Source organism: Mobula birostris, chromosome 3 (assembly GCF_030028105.1).
Source record: "Mobula birostris isolate sMobBir1 chromosome 3, sMobBir1.hap1, whole genome shotgun sequence".
Taxonomy (NCBI): domain Eukaryota; kingdom Metazoa; phylum Chordata; class Chondrichthyes; order Myliobatiformes; family Myliobatidae; genus Mobula; species Mobula birostris.
The window spans coordinates 232,321,834-232,338,954 of NC_092372.1; the positions used below are offsets into that span (position 1 = coordinate 232,321,834).

General features: G+C 46.6%; 1 protein-coding gene across 3 annotated transcripts in view; it reads left to right on the forward strand.

The window, feature by feature from the left end:
* Positions 1-8,648: 8,648 nt before the first annotated feature.
* Positions 8,649-17,121, forward strand: part of LOC140195654 (plectin-like) — a 435,007-nt gene continuing 426,534 nt past the window's right edge. For all 3 annotated transcript variants that reach the window (XM_072254355.1, XM_072254356.1, XM_072254359.1), the window contains exon 1: positions 8,649-8,935. In XM_072254355.1, the coding sequence (XP_072110456.1) occupies positions 8,776-8,935 (160 nt within the window). In that variant the 5' untranslated portion in view covers positions 8,649-8,775. The remainder of the gene's footprint in view (positions 8,936-17,121) is intronic.

Here is a 17,121-nt window from a genome sequence, read left to right on the forward strand (position 1 = left end):
GAGAAATTACTTTAGTCAGAGGGTGGTAAATCTGTGGAATTTGTTGCCACGAGCACTTGTGGAGGCCAAGTCATTAGGTGCATTTAAGGCAGAGATAGATAGGTTCTTGATTAGCCAGGGCATCATAGGATATGGGGAGAAGTCAAGGGAGTGGGGATGACTGAAAGGATTGGATCAGCCCATAATTGAATGGTGGACTAGACTTGATGGGCTGAATGGTGCCCTCTACCTTATGGTCTTAATTAGGCTGTATGGCCCATTGAGTCTGCTCCACCATTCAATCATGGCTGATCCTTTTTTCTATCTCCCCTCAACCCCAGTTCCCGACCTTCTCTCCATAACCTTTAATACCATGTCCAATCAAGAACCTATCAATCTCTGCGTTAGGTACACCCAACAACCTAGCTTCCACTGCCGCATGTGGAAACAAATTCCACAAATTCACCAGCCTTTGACTGAAGAAATTCCTCTGCATTTCTGTTTTGAAAGGGCACCCCTCTATCCTGAGGCTGTGCCCTCTTGTCCTAGACTCTCCCAACATGGGAAACATCCTTTCCACATCTACTCTGTCTAGGCCTTTCAACATTAGAAAGGTTTCAATGAGATCCCCCCTCATCCTTCTGAATTCCAGAGAGTACAGACCCAGAGCCATCAAACATTCCTTGTATGATAACTCTTTCATTCATGGAATTATCCTTGTGAACCTCCTCTGGATCCTCTCCAATGCCAACACATCTTTTCTAAGATGAGGGGCCCAAAACTGTTCACAATACTCCAGGTGAGGCCTCATTAATGCATTATAAAGCCTCAGCATCATATCCTTGCTCTTGTATTCTAGACCTCTTGAAATGAATGCTGACATGGCATTTGCCTTCCTCACCACCGACTCAACCTGCAAATAAACTTTCAGGGTGTTCTGCACAAGGACTCCCAAATCCCTTTGCATCTCAGGTTCCTGGATTTTCTCCCCGTTTAAAAAATAGCCCGCACATTTATTTCTACTACCAAAGTACATGACCATTCATTTTCCAACATTGTATTTAATTCACTTTCTTGCCCATTCTCCAAATCTATCTAAGTCCATAAGACCATAAGACAAAGGAGCAGAAGTCGGCCATTCGGCCCATCGAGTCTGCTCTGCCATTTTATCATGAGATGATCCATTCTCCTATTTAGTCCCACTCCCCCGTCTTCTCACCATAACCTTTGATGCCCTGGCTACTCAGATACCTGTCAATCTCTGCCTTAAACACACCCAATGACTTGGCCTCCACTGCTGCCCGTGGCAACAAATTCCATAGATTCACCACCCTCTGACTAAAAAAATTCCTTCGCATTTCTGTTCTGAATGGGCACCCTTCAATCCTTAAGTCATGCCCTCTCGTACTAGACTCCCCCATCATGGGAAACAACTTTGTCACATCCACTCTGTCCATGCCTTTTAACATTCGAAATGTTTCTATGAGGTCTCCCCTCATTCTTCTAAACTCCAAGGAGTACAGTCCGAGAGCGGACAAACGTTCCTCATATGTTAACCCTCTCATTCCCGGAATCATTCTAGTGAATCTTCTCTGTACCCTTTCCAACGTCAGCACATCCTTTCTTAAATAAGGAGACCAAAACTGCCCACAGTATTCCAAGTGAGGTCTTACCAGCACCTTATAGAGCCTCAACATCATATCCCTGCTCCTATACTCTCTTCCTCTAGAAATGAATGCCAACATTGCATTCGCCTTCTTCACCACCGACTCAACCAGGGGGTTAACCTTAAGGGTATTCTGTACCAGGACTCCCAAGTCCAGTTGCATCTCAGAACTTTGAATTCTTTCCCCATTTAAATAATAGTCTGCCCGTTTATTACTTCTGCCAAAGTGCATAACCATATACTTTCCAACATTGTACTTCATTTGCCACTTCTTTGCCCATTCTTCCAATCTATCCAAGTCTCTCTGCAGACTCTCTGTTTCCTCAGCACTACCGACCCCTCCACCTATCTTCGTATCATCAGCAAACTTAGCCACAAAGTCATCTATTCCATAATCCAAATCGTTGATGTACAATGTAAAAAGAAGCGGCCCCAACACGGACCCCTGTGGAACACCACTGGTAACCGGCAGCCAACCAGAATAGGATCCCTTTATTCCCACTCTCTGTTTACTGCCAATCAGCCAACGCTCTATCTACGTATGTAACTTACCCGTAATTCCATGGGCTCTTATCTTGTTAAGTAGCCTCATGTGGGGCACCTTGTCAAAGGCCTTCTGAAAATCCAAATATACAACATCCACTGCATCTCCCTTGTCTAGCCTACTTGTAATTTCCTCAAAAAATTGTAATAGGTATGTCAGGCAGGATTTTCCTTTAAGGAATCCATGCTGAGTTCTGCCTATCTTGTCATATGCAGTCCTTCTGCATCCTACCTGTTTCCTCAAAACTACCTGCCCCTCCACCAATCTTCGTATCATCTGAAAACTTCTCAGCAAAGCCATCTATTCCATCATCTAAATCATTTATATACAGCATAAAAAGAAGTGGTCCCAACACCCTTTCTTTAGTTTCCACATCCTTCCAGTAGTGAGGCGACCAGAACTAAGCACAGTACTCCAAGTGGGGTCTGACCAGGTTCCTATATAGCTGTAACATTACCTCTTGGCTCTTAAACTCAATCCCACGGTTAATGCAGGCCAATGCACCATATGCCTTCTTAACCACGGAGTCAAACTGCGTAGCAGCTTTGAGTATCCTATGGACTCGGACCCCAAGATCCCTCTGATCCTCCACACTGCCAAGAGTTTTACCATTGATACTATATTCTGTCATCATATTTGACCTACAAAAATGAATCACCTCACACTTATCTGGGTTGAACTCCATCTGCCACTTCTCAGCAACACACACAAATTGCTGGTGAACGCAGCAGGCCAGGCAACATCTATAGGAAGAAGTACAGTCGATGTTTCGGATCAAGACCCTTCGTTAGGACTAATAGAAAAAAGAGATAGTAAGAGATTTGTAAGTGGGAGGGGGAGAGGGAGACCAGAAATGATAGGAGAAGGCAGGAGGGGGAGGGATGGAGCTAAAAGCTGGGAAGTTGATTGGCAAAAGGGATACAGAGCTGGAGAAGGGGGAGGATCATGGGACGGAAGGCCGAGGGAGAAAGAAAGTGGGAGGGGAGCACCAGAGGAAGATGGAGAACAGGCAAGAAGTTATTTTGAGAGGGAAAGAGAGAAAAGAATAAATAAATAAATAAATAATGAATTGGGGATGGGGTAAGAAGGGGAGGAGGGGCATTAACAGAAGTTAGAGAAATCAATATTAATGCCATGAGAACGGAAGTTAGAGAAATCAATTCCCACTGGTCTCCCTCCTGGCATTTATCCTTGTAAGCGGAACAAGTGCTACACATGCCCTTACACTTCCTCCCTTACCACCATTCAGGGCCCCAGACAGTCCTTCCAGATGAGGCGACACTTCACCTCTGAGTCGGCTGGGGTGATATACTGCGTCTGGTGCTCCCGATGTGGCCTTCTATATATTGGCGAGACCCGATGCAGACTGGGAGACCGCTTCGTTGAACACCTACACTCTGTCTGCCAGAGGAAGCAGGATCTCTCAGTGGCCACACATTTTAATTCCACATCCCATTCCCATTCCGATATATCAATCCATGGCCTCCTCTACTGTCGAGATGAAGACACACTCAGGTTGGAATATCTCACTGCCACTTCTCAGGCTAGTTTTACTGCGTATGTGCGTTTCTTGTGAGAAAATAATGGGTGCTTTTAATTTTTTAATATAAGCAAACACTTTGTTCCATTTAATGGGGTGATTCAGCCCTATGAACTTGGACCCCAAGATCCCTTTGATCCTCCACATTGCCAAGAGTCTTACCATTAATACTATATTCTGCCATCATATTTGACCTACCAAAATGAACCACTTCACACTTATCTGGGTTGAACTCCCTCTGCCACTTCTCAGCCCAGTCTTGCATCCTATCAATGTCCCGCTGTAACCTCTGACAGCCCTCCACACTATCCACAACACCCCCAACCTTTGTGTCATCAGCAAACTTACTAACCCATCCCTCCACTTCCTCATCCAGGTCATTTATAAAAATCATGATGAGTAAGGGTCCCAGAACAGATCCCTGAGGCACTCCACTGGTGACCGACCCCCATGCAGAATATGACCCATCTACAACCACTCTTTGCCTTCTGTAGGCAAGCCAGTGCTGGATCCATAAAGCTACGTCCCCTTGGATCCCATGCCTCCATACTTTATCAATAAGCCTAGCATGGGGTACCTTATCAAATGCCTTGCTGAAATCCATATACACGACATCTACTGCTCTTCCTTCATCAATGTGTTGAGTCACATCCTCAAAAAATTCAGTCAGGCTCCTAAGGCACGAGCTGCCCTTGACAAAACAATGCTGACTGTTCCTAATCATATTATACCTCTCCAAATGTTCATAAATCCTGCCTCTCAGGATCTTCTCCATCAACTTACTAACCACTGAAGTAAGAATCACTGGTCTATAATTTCCTGGGCTATCCCTACTCCCTTCCTTGAATAAGGGAACAACATCCGCAACCCTCCAATCCTCTGGAACCTCTCCTGTCCCCATTGATGATGCAAAGATCATCGTCAGAGGCTCAGCAATCTCCTCCCTCACTTCCCACAGTAGCCTGGGGTACATCTTATCCAGTCCCAGAGGTTTATCCAAGCTGATGCTTTCAAAAAGCTCCAGCACATCCTCTTTCTTAATGTCTATAAACTCAAGCTTTTCAATCCCCTGTAAGTCATCCCTACAATTGCCAAGATCCTTTTCCGTAGTGAATACTGAAGCAAAGAATTCATTAAGTATCTCTGCTATCTCCTCCAGTTCCATACACACTTTTCCACTGTCACACTTGATCGGTCCAATTCTCTCACGTGTTATCCTCTTGCTCTTCACATACTTGTAGAATACTTTGGAGTTTTCCTTAATCCTGCTTGCCAAGTCCTTCTCATGGCCCCTTCTGACTCTCCTCGTTTCATTCTTAAGCTCCTTCCTGCTGGCCTTCTAATCTTCTAGCCGCTCCAAGGAGAAAAGGCCGAGTTTGCTCAACCTATTCTCATAAAGCATGCTCTGATAAGAGAGCATAGAGAGAGGCAGAGAGACTGCGGGACAGACAGGGAGATAAGAGGGATGGGGGAGAAAGTGAAACAGAGGGAGAGAGACAGAGAGAGAGAGCAGGGGAAAAAGAAGCTGCCAGAAAGGGGAATGAGGAGATAGGGAGAGGGAGAGATGGGGGGGGGGGAGAGAGAGAGAGAGAGACAGAGAGAGAGGGAGATGGAAGGAAGAGTGAGAGACAGGAAGAGAGAGTAACAGAGAGGGCGAGAGGACAGAGAAAGAGTGGATGACAGATCAAGAGAGAGGGAGACAGAAATATGGATCCAGGGACAGAGGGACAGAGACACAGGCAGTGAGAGACAGGGAGAGAGGACAAAGAGAGGGACAGACAAAGGCAGAGAGAGAGTTACAGAGAGAGAGGGAGAGAGAGGGGACTGAGAGAGAGGTAGAGAGAGACAGAGAGAGAGAAGGTGACAGAGAGGGACTGATAGAGAGATGATTAGGGGGAGAGAGAGAAAGACAGAGAGGGATAATGAGGATAAGAGAGATGGGGAGGGAGGATGAGAGAGTGAGGCAGAGTGAGGGATGGAACGAGAGAGTGGCAGATAGAGTGTCTGCTTTGAGTTGGAGTTTGTGGCCCTCTCGACCTCCAAAGGAGCTGACGTGATACAGATGTTGGTGCCCTTTCAGTCTAATTGCAAACAGATGTTTGGCCTTCCATTCTGTAAGTGGAACTTTCCACCAAGCCTGGAAAGAGTGTGTGTGTGTGTGTGTGTGTGTGTGTGTGTGTGTGTGTGTGTGTGTGTGAGTGTGTGTGTGTGTGTGTGTCTGTGTGTGTGTGAGTGTGTGTGTGAGTGTGTGAGTGTGTGTGTGAGTGTGTGAGTATGTGTGTGTGTGTGTGTGTGTGTGTCTGTGTGTGTGTGTGTGAGTGTGTGTGAGTGTGTGTGTGTGTGTGTGTGTGTGTGTGTGTGCGTGTGTCTCTCTGAATGGCCCAGGCTGTGGGTTAGGTACACATCTCTCAGAGACACTGCTATGTGTGTGTGTGTGTGTGTGTGTGTGTGTGTGTGTGTGTGTGTCTCTCTCTCTCTCTCTCTGTGAATGGCCCAGGCTGTGGGTTAGGTACACATCTCTCAGAGGAAATGCTGTGTGTGATTGTGCCAAGCTGTGCATCTCTCTGCCATGCTGGTGGTTTCTACAGGCTCCTGCCAGCACTGGCTGGGAAATCAGTCTGTGTGGAATGCCTGCTGATCCGGCCCCCAGCATTCCCAATGGATTACAGTGAGCTATGAACAATACTCTCCTCTGAATCACATCCCTCTCCCAGCCCTCCCGGCAGTTTCATCACTATTCCACTCTAGCAATGCAGACACTGGTGCCATCATTGGCATGGACCTAATAGGCCTTTCATTAGTCGAGGCACTGAGTTCAAAAGTCAAGAGGTTATGTTGCAACTTTATAAAACTCTGGTTAGGCCTCATGTGGAGTACACTGTGCAGTTCTTGTCGCCCCCACCATAGGAAGGATATAAAAACGCAAACACGAGGAATTCTGCAGATGCTGGAAATTCAAGCAACACCGTTAGGGTCTCGGCCCGAAACGTCGACTGTACCTCTTCCTAGAGATGCTGCCTGGCCTGCTGCATTCACCAGCAACTTTGATGTGTGTTGATAGGAAGGATATGGAGGTTTTGGAGAGGGTACAGAAAAGATTTTCCAGCTTGCTGTCTTGTTTAGATATCACGAGAGGCTGGATAAACTTGGGTTGTTTTCTCTGGAGCGTCGAGGCTGAGGAGAGATCTGATAGAGGTTTACGAGATTACCAGAGGCATAGATAGAGTGGACAGGGTATCTCTTTCCCAGGGTTGAAATACCTAGTAACAGAGGGCATGCATTGAAGGTGAGAGAAGATAGGTTAAGATGTGAGGGACAAGTTTTTCAGTCGGAGTGGTGGATGCCTGGTATGGTGGTAGAGGCGAATATATTAGAGGCTTTTAAGAGGCATTTGGATAGGCACATGGATGTGAGGAAGATGGAGGGATATAGGAATGGTGTGGGCAGGAGGGACTAGTGTTTGGGTGTTTTTGATTTGCTTTTTAGTTGGTTCAGCATATCCTTGTAGGCCAGGTGCTCTGTTCCTGTGCTGTAGCCTTCTATGTTCTAGATTCAATGACCAAATGCCCTGTTCCTGTTTCTGTGCTGCTCTGGTCTGACTCAGTGATAGAGGAGCGCAGTAAAGGGAGAGGAGAGAGCAATAGTCATAGAACACTAAAACATGGTAACTGGGCCATCTAGTTTGTGCCTCTTCCCACTGACCTGCACCCAGACCATAGCCCCCCAATACCCCTCCCATCTATCTAGCTATTCAAATTTCTCTGAGTTGTTGAAATCGAGCTCGCATCCACCACTTGTGCTGGGAGCTCATTCCACACTCTCATCATCCTCTGCGTGAAAAAGTTTCCCCTCACGTTCTCTTTAAACATTTCACCTTTCACCTTTAATCATGACATCTAGGGTTATAGGAAAAATATAAAACAAAAAAAGAATACAGAAAAGACTTACCAGTATGTTACTTGGTCTTGGTGGCCTGAGTTACAAAACAAGTTGTGTCGACTGGGATTTTAATAGGAGACTGGGATTGCAGTGTGACATGAGAGAAGTGCATAAGATCATGAAAGAGATTGACAGGGTGAAAACACTGGGAAGAAGAGCTGAAAGGAAAAGTATACAATTATTAAGTTAATAGGGTAAATGTGAGCAGGCCTTTTCCACTGAGGTTGGCTGAGACTACTAGAGGTCATAGGTTACGTGTGAAAGGTGAAATGTCTAAAGGGAAGATGAGGGTGGTGAGAACGTGGAACAAGCTGGTGGATGTGGGTTTGGTTTCAATGTTTGAGAGAAATTTGAATAGGCTCCTGGACAGCAAGGACATGGAGGCCTATGATTCAGGTGCAGGTCGATGGGATGAGGCAGATTAATGGTTGGCATAGACTAGATGGACCGAAGTCCTTGTTTCTGTGTTGTAGTGTTCTATGACAATAATATTCTATGACAAGAGAGCATGGATTTACAGTAACACACTAGCCGTACAGGTTGTAGATCAGAATTTCTTCACAGTTTCTTCACACAAAGGGTGGTGTGTATTTGGAACGAGCTGCCAGAAAGAGTAGTTGAACTGGGCACATTAGCAATGTTTAAAGACAAACTGGGTAAACACATGGACAGGAGAGGTTTACAGTGCCAAAGCCCAAAGCCGGCATATGGGACCAGGTCAGTGGGCAACACAGTCAGCATGGAATAGTTGGGCCGAAGGGCCTGATCGGAGCTGTACGTATGATAGTGTGTAAACCCTGGGAGCTGTTCAGTTACAGACTGGCTCAATGTAATTCAGGATTCTCTGGGAATGCAAGGGTTAACCCTGCTGTCTTCTCTGGAAACAGTTAATGGAGCACAGTGCGAGGCGTTGCCTGGAGGTTTGGCTCCACATCCTTGTTTTCCTTCCAAATCATTCCAAGAAGCAGACTCGGATTTTCCACGTGGACCAGACTAATATCTGCCATCTGTACAACTTCCCCTCACTGGCACCACACCCCGCCGGCGGGCAGCGCGCGAGGGGTTAAGTGGTGGGTAGTGTACGGCGTGCCTTTGAGAGACAGGAGGATGTCTGCAGCTCCCTCAGGCTCTGCTGCGGACCCGGCTGTCCTCCCACTGCTCTGGGTGTCCGCTCTGGTCTCCGTCACCCTCGCCCTCTGGCTCATATTCTTCTGCTGCAGACTGGCCAGTGCTCGCCAGGAGAACATCTGGATTCGCACCTGGACAGGTAGGAGTCTGGGACACCCACGAATGGGGTTGGCAAAGTGGGGGGGGGGGGCTTCCAAAGACTGATATCGTGGACAGCAAATGGTCTGTTAGTGGTGTAGGAGCCGGGGACTGTAACCAAGGTCGCTGACCACAGAGAGCCCGAGGAAAGAGCCCAAACACTCACTCCAATACATCAGTCTCCTGATACAACACAGCCCTCCTATCCACCACAACCAGTCCATCACACCCCTCCCACTCATCACTCCCCTCCCACCCATAACTCCCTCCCACCCATCACTCCCCTCCCACCCATCACACCCCTCCCACCCACCACTCCCTCCACTCATCACACCCGACAGATCACACCCCTCCCACCCATCACTCCCTCCACTCATCACGCCCGACAGATCACACCCTTCCCACCCATCACTTCCCTCCCACCCATAACTCCCTCCCACCCATCACACCCTCCCACCCATCACTCCCTCCCACCCATCACTCCCTCCACTCATCACACCCGACAGATCACACCCCTCCCACCCATCACACCCTCCCACCCATCACACCCCTCCCACCCATCACACCCTCCCACCCATCACTCCCCTCCCACCCATCACACCCTCCCACCCATCACTCCCTCCACTCATCACACCCGACAGATCACACCCCTCTCACCCATTACACCCTCCCACCCATCACTCCCCTCCCACCCATCACTCCCCTCCCACCCATCACACCCTCCCACCCATCACTCCCTCCACTCATCACACCTGACAGATCACACCCCTCCCACCCATCACACCCTCCCACCCATCACTCCCCTCCCACCCATCACACCCCTCCCACCCATCACTCCCTCCACACATCACACACAACCAATCACATGCCTCCTACTCATCACTCCTCTCCTACCCATACCTACCTCCACAAATCACACCCCTGCCACCACACATCATTCCTTCACACGTCACTCCCACCCATCACCACATTCCTCACATCACACCCAACCCATCACACCTTTCCCACCCATCAATCCACCCACACATCACACCCAAACCATCACATCCAACCATCACACCCTTCCCACACATCGTATGCTTTCCACATCACACCCAACCCATCACATCCAACCATCACACCCAACCCATCACACCTTTCCCACCCATCAATCCACCCACACATCACACCCAAACTATCACATCCAACTATCACATCCAACCATCACACCTTTCCCACACATCGTATCCTTTCCACATCACACCCACCCAAACCATCACATCCAACCATCACACCCAACCCATCACACCCTTCCCACCCATCAATCCACCCACACTTCACACCCAATCCATCTCATCCAACCATCACACCCAACCCATCACACCCTTCCCACCCATCAATCCACCCACACATCACACCCAATCCATCACATCCAACCATCACACCCAACTCATCACACCCAACTCATCACACCCTTCCCACTCATCAATCCACCCACACATCACACCCAAACCATCACATCCAACCATCACACCCAACCCGTTACACCCCTCCCACCCATCACTCCGCCCACACATCACACCCAAACCCATCACAAACCACCCATTCCCACTCTCATCATCCACACAGATCAAACTCCACTGTTCATTCCCCACCCATCACTCTCACATATATAATATATACCAACCAGTCATAATCCCTTCCCCCCACCCCATCCACCTCTCCCTCATGGACTGGCCCTGCCTCCCCGCCAGCTCATCTCCTCTGTCTAAGGAGAGATTCCAAGCCTTTGTTTGCCAGACCCGAACCCTTGGGCAACTATCACAAGGTTGAGATCCCTGGCAATGGGAGGAGGAGCAGTGAACATTGGTGTTCACTGGGGAGACGCGCAAAGCGTGTCACCTGCTTTGGAAATGTCTGATCCCAGAGAACATGCAGTTCAGCTGTGAGAACTGTGAGCTGTGTGGGGTCTGTTGAAAGGAGATGTGGGTGGCAAGTATGTTGTGCAGACAGAGATGGATGTTTGGAACACACTGGTAGTGTGGTAGAGGCAGAAATAAAAGAAAATTTTCAGAGATTCTTTCACAGGTACATGGATGTATTGAGAGCAGAGTGATATCGATATTGTGCAGGCAGAAAGGAACTAATTTACTGTAGCAAATTGATCATGCAGAGATTGTGTACCTGTGCTGTGTTGTTATACAATTCACATTCCAATAACATGCTGCTGTGTCTCTTGTAGAGATCAGTGAGGAGAAGTGTCCAGCCTTTTGGGGGTGATGGGATCCATCTCAGAGAGACCACCAGAGTCTCAGGGGGAAGACACTAGCATTATGGTGGAAGTTCCAGGTGTCAGGGGGCATGAAGTGTGTGAAGGTACCATAACTAGAGAGAAGGCTCTTGGGAAACTGAAAGATCTGAAGGTAGATAAGTCACCTGGACCAGATAGTGCGTACCCCAGAATTTTGTAAGAGATGGATGAAGAGTTGTGGAGGCATTAGTAATGACCTTTCAAGAATCACTAGATTCTGGAATGGTTCCAGAAGACTGGAATGCCACTCCACTCTTTAAGAAAGGGGAGAGGCAGAAGAAAGGAAACTATAGGCCTGTTAGTCTGACCTCAGTGGTTGGGAGAATGTTCGAGTTGACTCTTAAGGATGTGGTTTTGGGGTACTTGGAGGCATATGGTAAAATAGGCCACAGCCAACATGGTTTTCTCAAGGAAAAATCTTGCCTGACCAATTTGTTGGAACTCTTTGAAGAAATAACAAGCAAGATAGACAAAGGAGAAATGTTTGATGTTGTGTACTTGGATTTACAGAAGGCCTTTAACAAGGTGCCATACATGAGGCTGCTTAACAAGCTAGGAGCCCATGGTATTACGGGAAAGATTCTAGCATGGATAAAGCAGTGGCTGATTGGCAGGAGGCAAAGAGTGGGAATAAAGGGAGCCTTTACTGGTTGGCTGCCGGTGACCAGTGGTGTTCCACAGGGGGCTTTGTTAGGACTGATTCTTTGAAAGTTAAATGCTAATGATTTGGATGATGGAATTGATGGCTCTGTTGCAAATTTTGCAGATGATATAAAGACAGGTGGCAAGGCAGGTAGTTCTGAGGGAATAGAGAGACAATAGATGGACAGACAGATTAGGAGAATGGGCAAAGAAATGGCAGATGGACTACAGTGTTGGGAAGTGTATGGTCATGCACTTTGGTAGAAGAAATGAAAGGATTGACCGTTTTCTAAATGGAGAGAGAATACAAAACTCTAAGGTGCAAAGGTACTTGGGAGTCCTTGTGCAAGATTCCCTAATTTGCAGGTTGAGTCTGCAGTGATATTAGCATTCATTTCAAGATTACTAGAATATAAAAGTAAGAATGCAATGTTAACTTTATAAAGCACTGGTGAGGCCTCACATGGAGTATTGTGAGATGATTTACACCCCTTATCTCAGAAAGGAGAGGGTTCAAAGGAGGTTCACAAAAACGATTCCAGGATGTAATAGCTTGTTGTATGAAACATGTTTGATGGCTCTGGGCCTGTATTCAATGAAATTCAGCAGATTGAGGGGTGACCTCATTGAAACCTACTGAATAGTGAAAAGAAAGAGTTGACGTGGAGAGGATGTTTCCTGTGGTGGAAGGGTTTAACTAGAGGACACAGCCTCAGAATAGAGCAGCGTCCTCTGAGAATGGAGATGAGTTGGGATTCCTTTAGCCAGAGAATGTTGAATCTGTGGAATTCTTTGCCACCAACAGCTGTAGAGTCTTTATGTATATTTAAGGCAGAGATTGATAGAATCTTGATTAGTATGGGCATGAAGGGATATGGGGCAAAGGCAGGAGATTAGGGTTGAGAGGAAAATTGGATCAGCCATGATGAAAAGGCGGAGCAGACTCAATGGGCCAAATGGCCAAATTCTGCTCCATACCTTATAATTATGTTATATCGGACACGGGCATGTTATGTTGGACACAGACATTTTATTATCAGTCATTGATGTTAAATTGGACAGGTATACAGGGGTATATTGGACATGGATGATATGCAGATGATACTAAAATAGGTGGAGTTGTGGATAATGAAGTAGGTTTTCAAAGCCTGCAGAGAGATTTAGGCCAGTTAGAAGAGTGGGCTGAAAGATGGCAGATGGAGTTTAATGCTGATAAATGTGAGCTGCTACATTTTGGTAGGACTAATCAAAATAGGACATACATGGTAAATGGTAGGGCATTGAAGAATGCAGTAAAACAGGGGGATAGTTCTCTGAAGGTGAAATCTCAAGTGGATAGGGCGGTGAAGAAAGCTTTTGGTATGCTGGCCTTTATAAATCAGAGCGTTGAGTATAGGAGTTGGGATGTAATGTTGAAATTGTACAAGGCATTGGTAAAGCCAAATTTGGAGTAGTATGTACAGTTCTGGTCACAGAATTATAGGAAAGATGTCAACAAAATAGAGAGAGTACAGAGAAGATTTACTAGAATGTTGCCTGGTTTTCATCTCCTAAGTTACAGAGAAAGGCTGAACAAGTTAGGTCTTTATTCTTTGGAGCATAGAAGCTTCAGCGGGGACTTGATAGAGGTATTTAAAATTATGAGGGGGATAGATAGAATTAGTCATAGTCATACTTTATCGATCTCGGGGGAAATTGGTTTTCGTTACAGTTGCACCATAAATAATTAAATAGTAATAAGACCATAAATAGTTAAATACTAATATGTAAATTATGCCAGGAAATAAGTCCAGGACCAGCCTATTGGCTCAGGGTGTCTGACCCTCCAAGGGAGGAGTTGTAAAGTTTGATGGCCACAGGCAGGAATGGCTTCCTATGACGCTCAGTGTTGCATCTCGGTGGAATGAGTCTCTGGCTGAATGTACTCCTGTGCCCAACCAGTACATTATGTAGTGGATGGGAGACATTGTCCAAGATGTCATGCAACTTAGACAGCATCCTCTTTTCAGACACCACCGTCAGAGAGTCCAGTTCCCTCCCAACAACATCACTGGCCTTACGAATGAGTTTGTTGATTCTGTTGGTGTCTGCTACCCTCAGCCTGCTATCCCAGCACACAACAGCAAACATGATAGCACTGGCCACCGCAGACTTATAGAACATCCTCGGCATCGTCCGGCAGAAGTTAAGGACCTCAGTCTCCTCAGGAAATGGAGACGGCTCTGACCCTTCTTGTAGACAGCCTCAGTGTTCTTTGACCAGTCCAGTTTATTGTCAATTCGTATCCCCAGGTATTTGTAATCCTCCACCATGTCCACACTGACCCCCTGGATGGAAACAGGGGTCACCGGTACCTTAGCTCTCCTCAGGTCTACCACCGGCTCCTTAGTCTTTTTCACATTAAGCTGCAGATAATTCTGCTCACACCATGTGACAAAGTCTCCTGCCGTAGCCCTGTACTCAACCTCATCTCCCTTGCTGATGCATCCAACTATGGCAGAGTCATCCGAAAACTTCTGAAGATGACAAGACTCAGTGCAGTAGTTGAAGTCCGAGGTGTAAATGGTGAAGAGAAAGGGAGACAAGACAGTCCCCTGTGGAACCCTAGTGCTGCTGATCACTCTGTCGGACACACAGTGTTGCAAGCACACGTACTGTGGTCTGCCAGTCAGGTAATCAAGAATCCATGACACCAGGAAAGCATCCACCTGCATCGCTGTCAGCTTCTCCCTCAGCAGAGCAGGGCGGATGGTGTTGAACGCACTGTAGAAGTTAAAAAACATGACCCTCACAGTGCTCGCTGGCTTTTTCTGTGGCTAGGCTTTTCCATTGAGAGTGCGGGAGATTCAAACAGGAGGACATGAGTTGAGAGTTAAAGGGCAAAAGTTTAGGGGTAACATGAGGGGGAACTTCTTTACTCAGAGAGTGGTAGCTGTGTGGAACGAGCTTCCAGCAGAAGTGGTTGAGGTAAGTTCGATGTTGTCATTTAAAGATAGATAGATAGATAGATATACTTTATTGATCCCGAGGGAAATTGGGTTTTGTTACAGCCGCATCAACCAAGAATAGAGCATAAATATAGCGATACAAAAATCACAAACAATCAAACAACAAAATGCAAACTATGCCAGATGGAAAAAAGTCCAGGACCAGTCTATTGGCTCAGGGTGTCTGACCCTCCATGGGAGGAGCTGCAAGTTCGATGGCCACAGGCAGGAACGACCTCCCGTGCCGCCCAGTGTTGTATCTCGGTGGAATGTGGCCGAAGTACAATATCCGGTCCACAAACACGTTCCTCGATCGTAATATGACCCGGATTGCACCATCTGTTGTTAACCAGAATAGTAAGCACCCAACTCCTCTATACTTACTGCTCTCAGTGCACTTCCGGTCAGCCCGAACGGTCTGGAAGCCGTCCATGGAAAAGTTTTGATCGGGTATGTCCTCGTGCAGCCCCGTTCCAGTGAAGCACATCACACTTCACTCCCAAACTCGTCCATTTTATTACCCACCGAACTCCTCTTCTCCATAGGTCTCTGTTGTCTTGACCCAGTCCTCTTTCCTCGCCTTTGTGATCCCCCTCTGCATCCTCTGTGTGTTTTCCTTAAGTTAAATTGGATAGCTATATGGACAGGAAAGGAATGGAGGGTTATGGGCTGACTGCAAGTAGATGGGACTAGGTGAAAGTAAGCCTTCGGCATGGACTGCAAGGGCCGAGATGGCCTGTTTACATGCTGTAATTGTTATATTGTTATATGGTTCTATGGACATATCATAATGAACATAGAAATGTTATATCAGACATGGGCAGGTTAAATTGAGCATGGACATGTTATGTTAGGAGCATGTTATATTGGACAGACATTTTATATTGGACTTGGACATGTTATATTGGACATAGGTATGTTATGTTGGACACAGCCATGTTATATCAGTCATGGATATATTATATCGGATGGCATGTTATAGTGGACATTTTCCTCTTAGCCTCAATCTCCAGCCTTCTCTCCATATCCATTTATAAAAACATAGAAACATAGAAAACCTACAGCACAATACAGGCCCTTCAGCCCACAAAGTTGTGCCGAACATGTCCCTACCTTAGAAATTACTAGGCTTACCCATAGCCCTCTATTTTTCTAAGCTCCATGTACCTATCCAAAAGTCTCCTAAAAGACCCTATCATACCTGACTCCATACCATTGCCAGCAGCCCATTCCACGCACTCACCACTCTGTGTAAAAAACTTACCCCTGACATCTCCTCTGTACCTTCTCCCCAGCACCTTAAACCTGTGTCCACTTGTGACAACCATTTCAGCCCTGGGAAAAAGCCTCTGACTATCCACACAATCAATGCCTCTCATCATCTTATACACCACTATCAGGTCACCTCTCATCGTCCATCGCTGCAAGGAGAAAAGGCCGAGTTCACTTAACCTATTCTCATGAGGAATGCTCCCCAATCCAGGCAACATCCTTGTAAATCTCCTCTGCACCCTTTCTATGGTTTCCACATCCTTCCTGTAGTGAGGTGACCAGAACTGAGCACAGTATTCCAAGTAATTGCCCTGACCAATCAAGAATCTATCAACCTCTGCCTTAAGTATACATAAAGACTTGTCCTCCACAACTGCCTATGGCAAAAAATTCCACAGATTCGCCACCTTTCGGCTAAAGAAATTCCTCCTCATCTCCATTCTAAAAGGACGTTCCTCTATCCTGAGGCTGTGTCCTCTGTTCTTAGACTTTCCTATCATCAGAAACATTCTCTCATCCACTCAAGGTTGTTCATCATTCGGTCATCCCTCATTCTTCTAAGTTCCAGTAAATACAGGCTCAGAGTATAAAAAACTTTTCATCTGACAAGCCATTCAATCCTGGAATCATTTTCGTGAACGTCTTTTGAACCCTCTCCAGTTTCAGTACATCCTTTCTAAGATGAGGTGCTCAAAACTTCTCAGTATAAGCGAGGCCTCACCCGTGCTTTATAAAGTCTCAGTATTACCATAGGATCATAAGATATAGGAGCAGAACTTGTCCATTTGGCCCATTGAGTCTGCTCCACCATTTCATCATGGATCCAATTTTCTTCTCAGCCATGATACATCCTTGCTTTACATTCTAGTCCTCTTGAAATGAATGCTAACATTGCATTTGCCTTCCTCACCACAGACTCAACCTGCAAATTAACCTTTCAGAAATCCTGCACAAGGACTCCCAGGTCCCTTTGTGTCTCAGTTTTGTTTTTGTGTT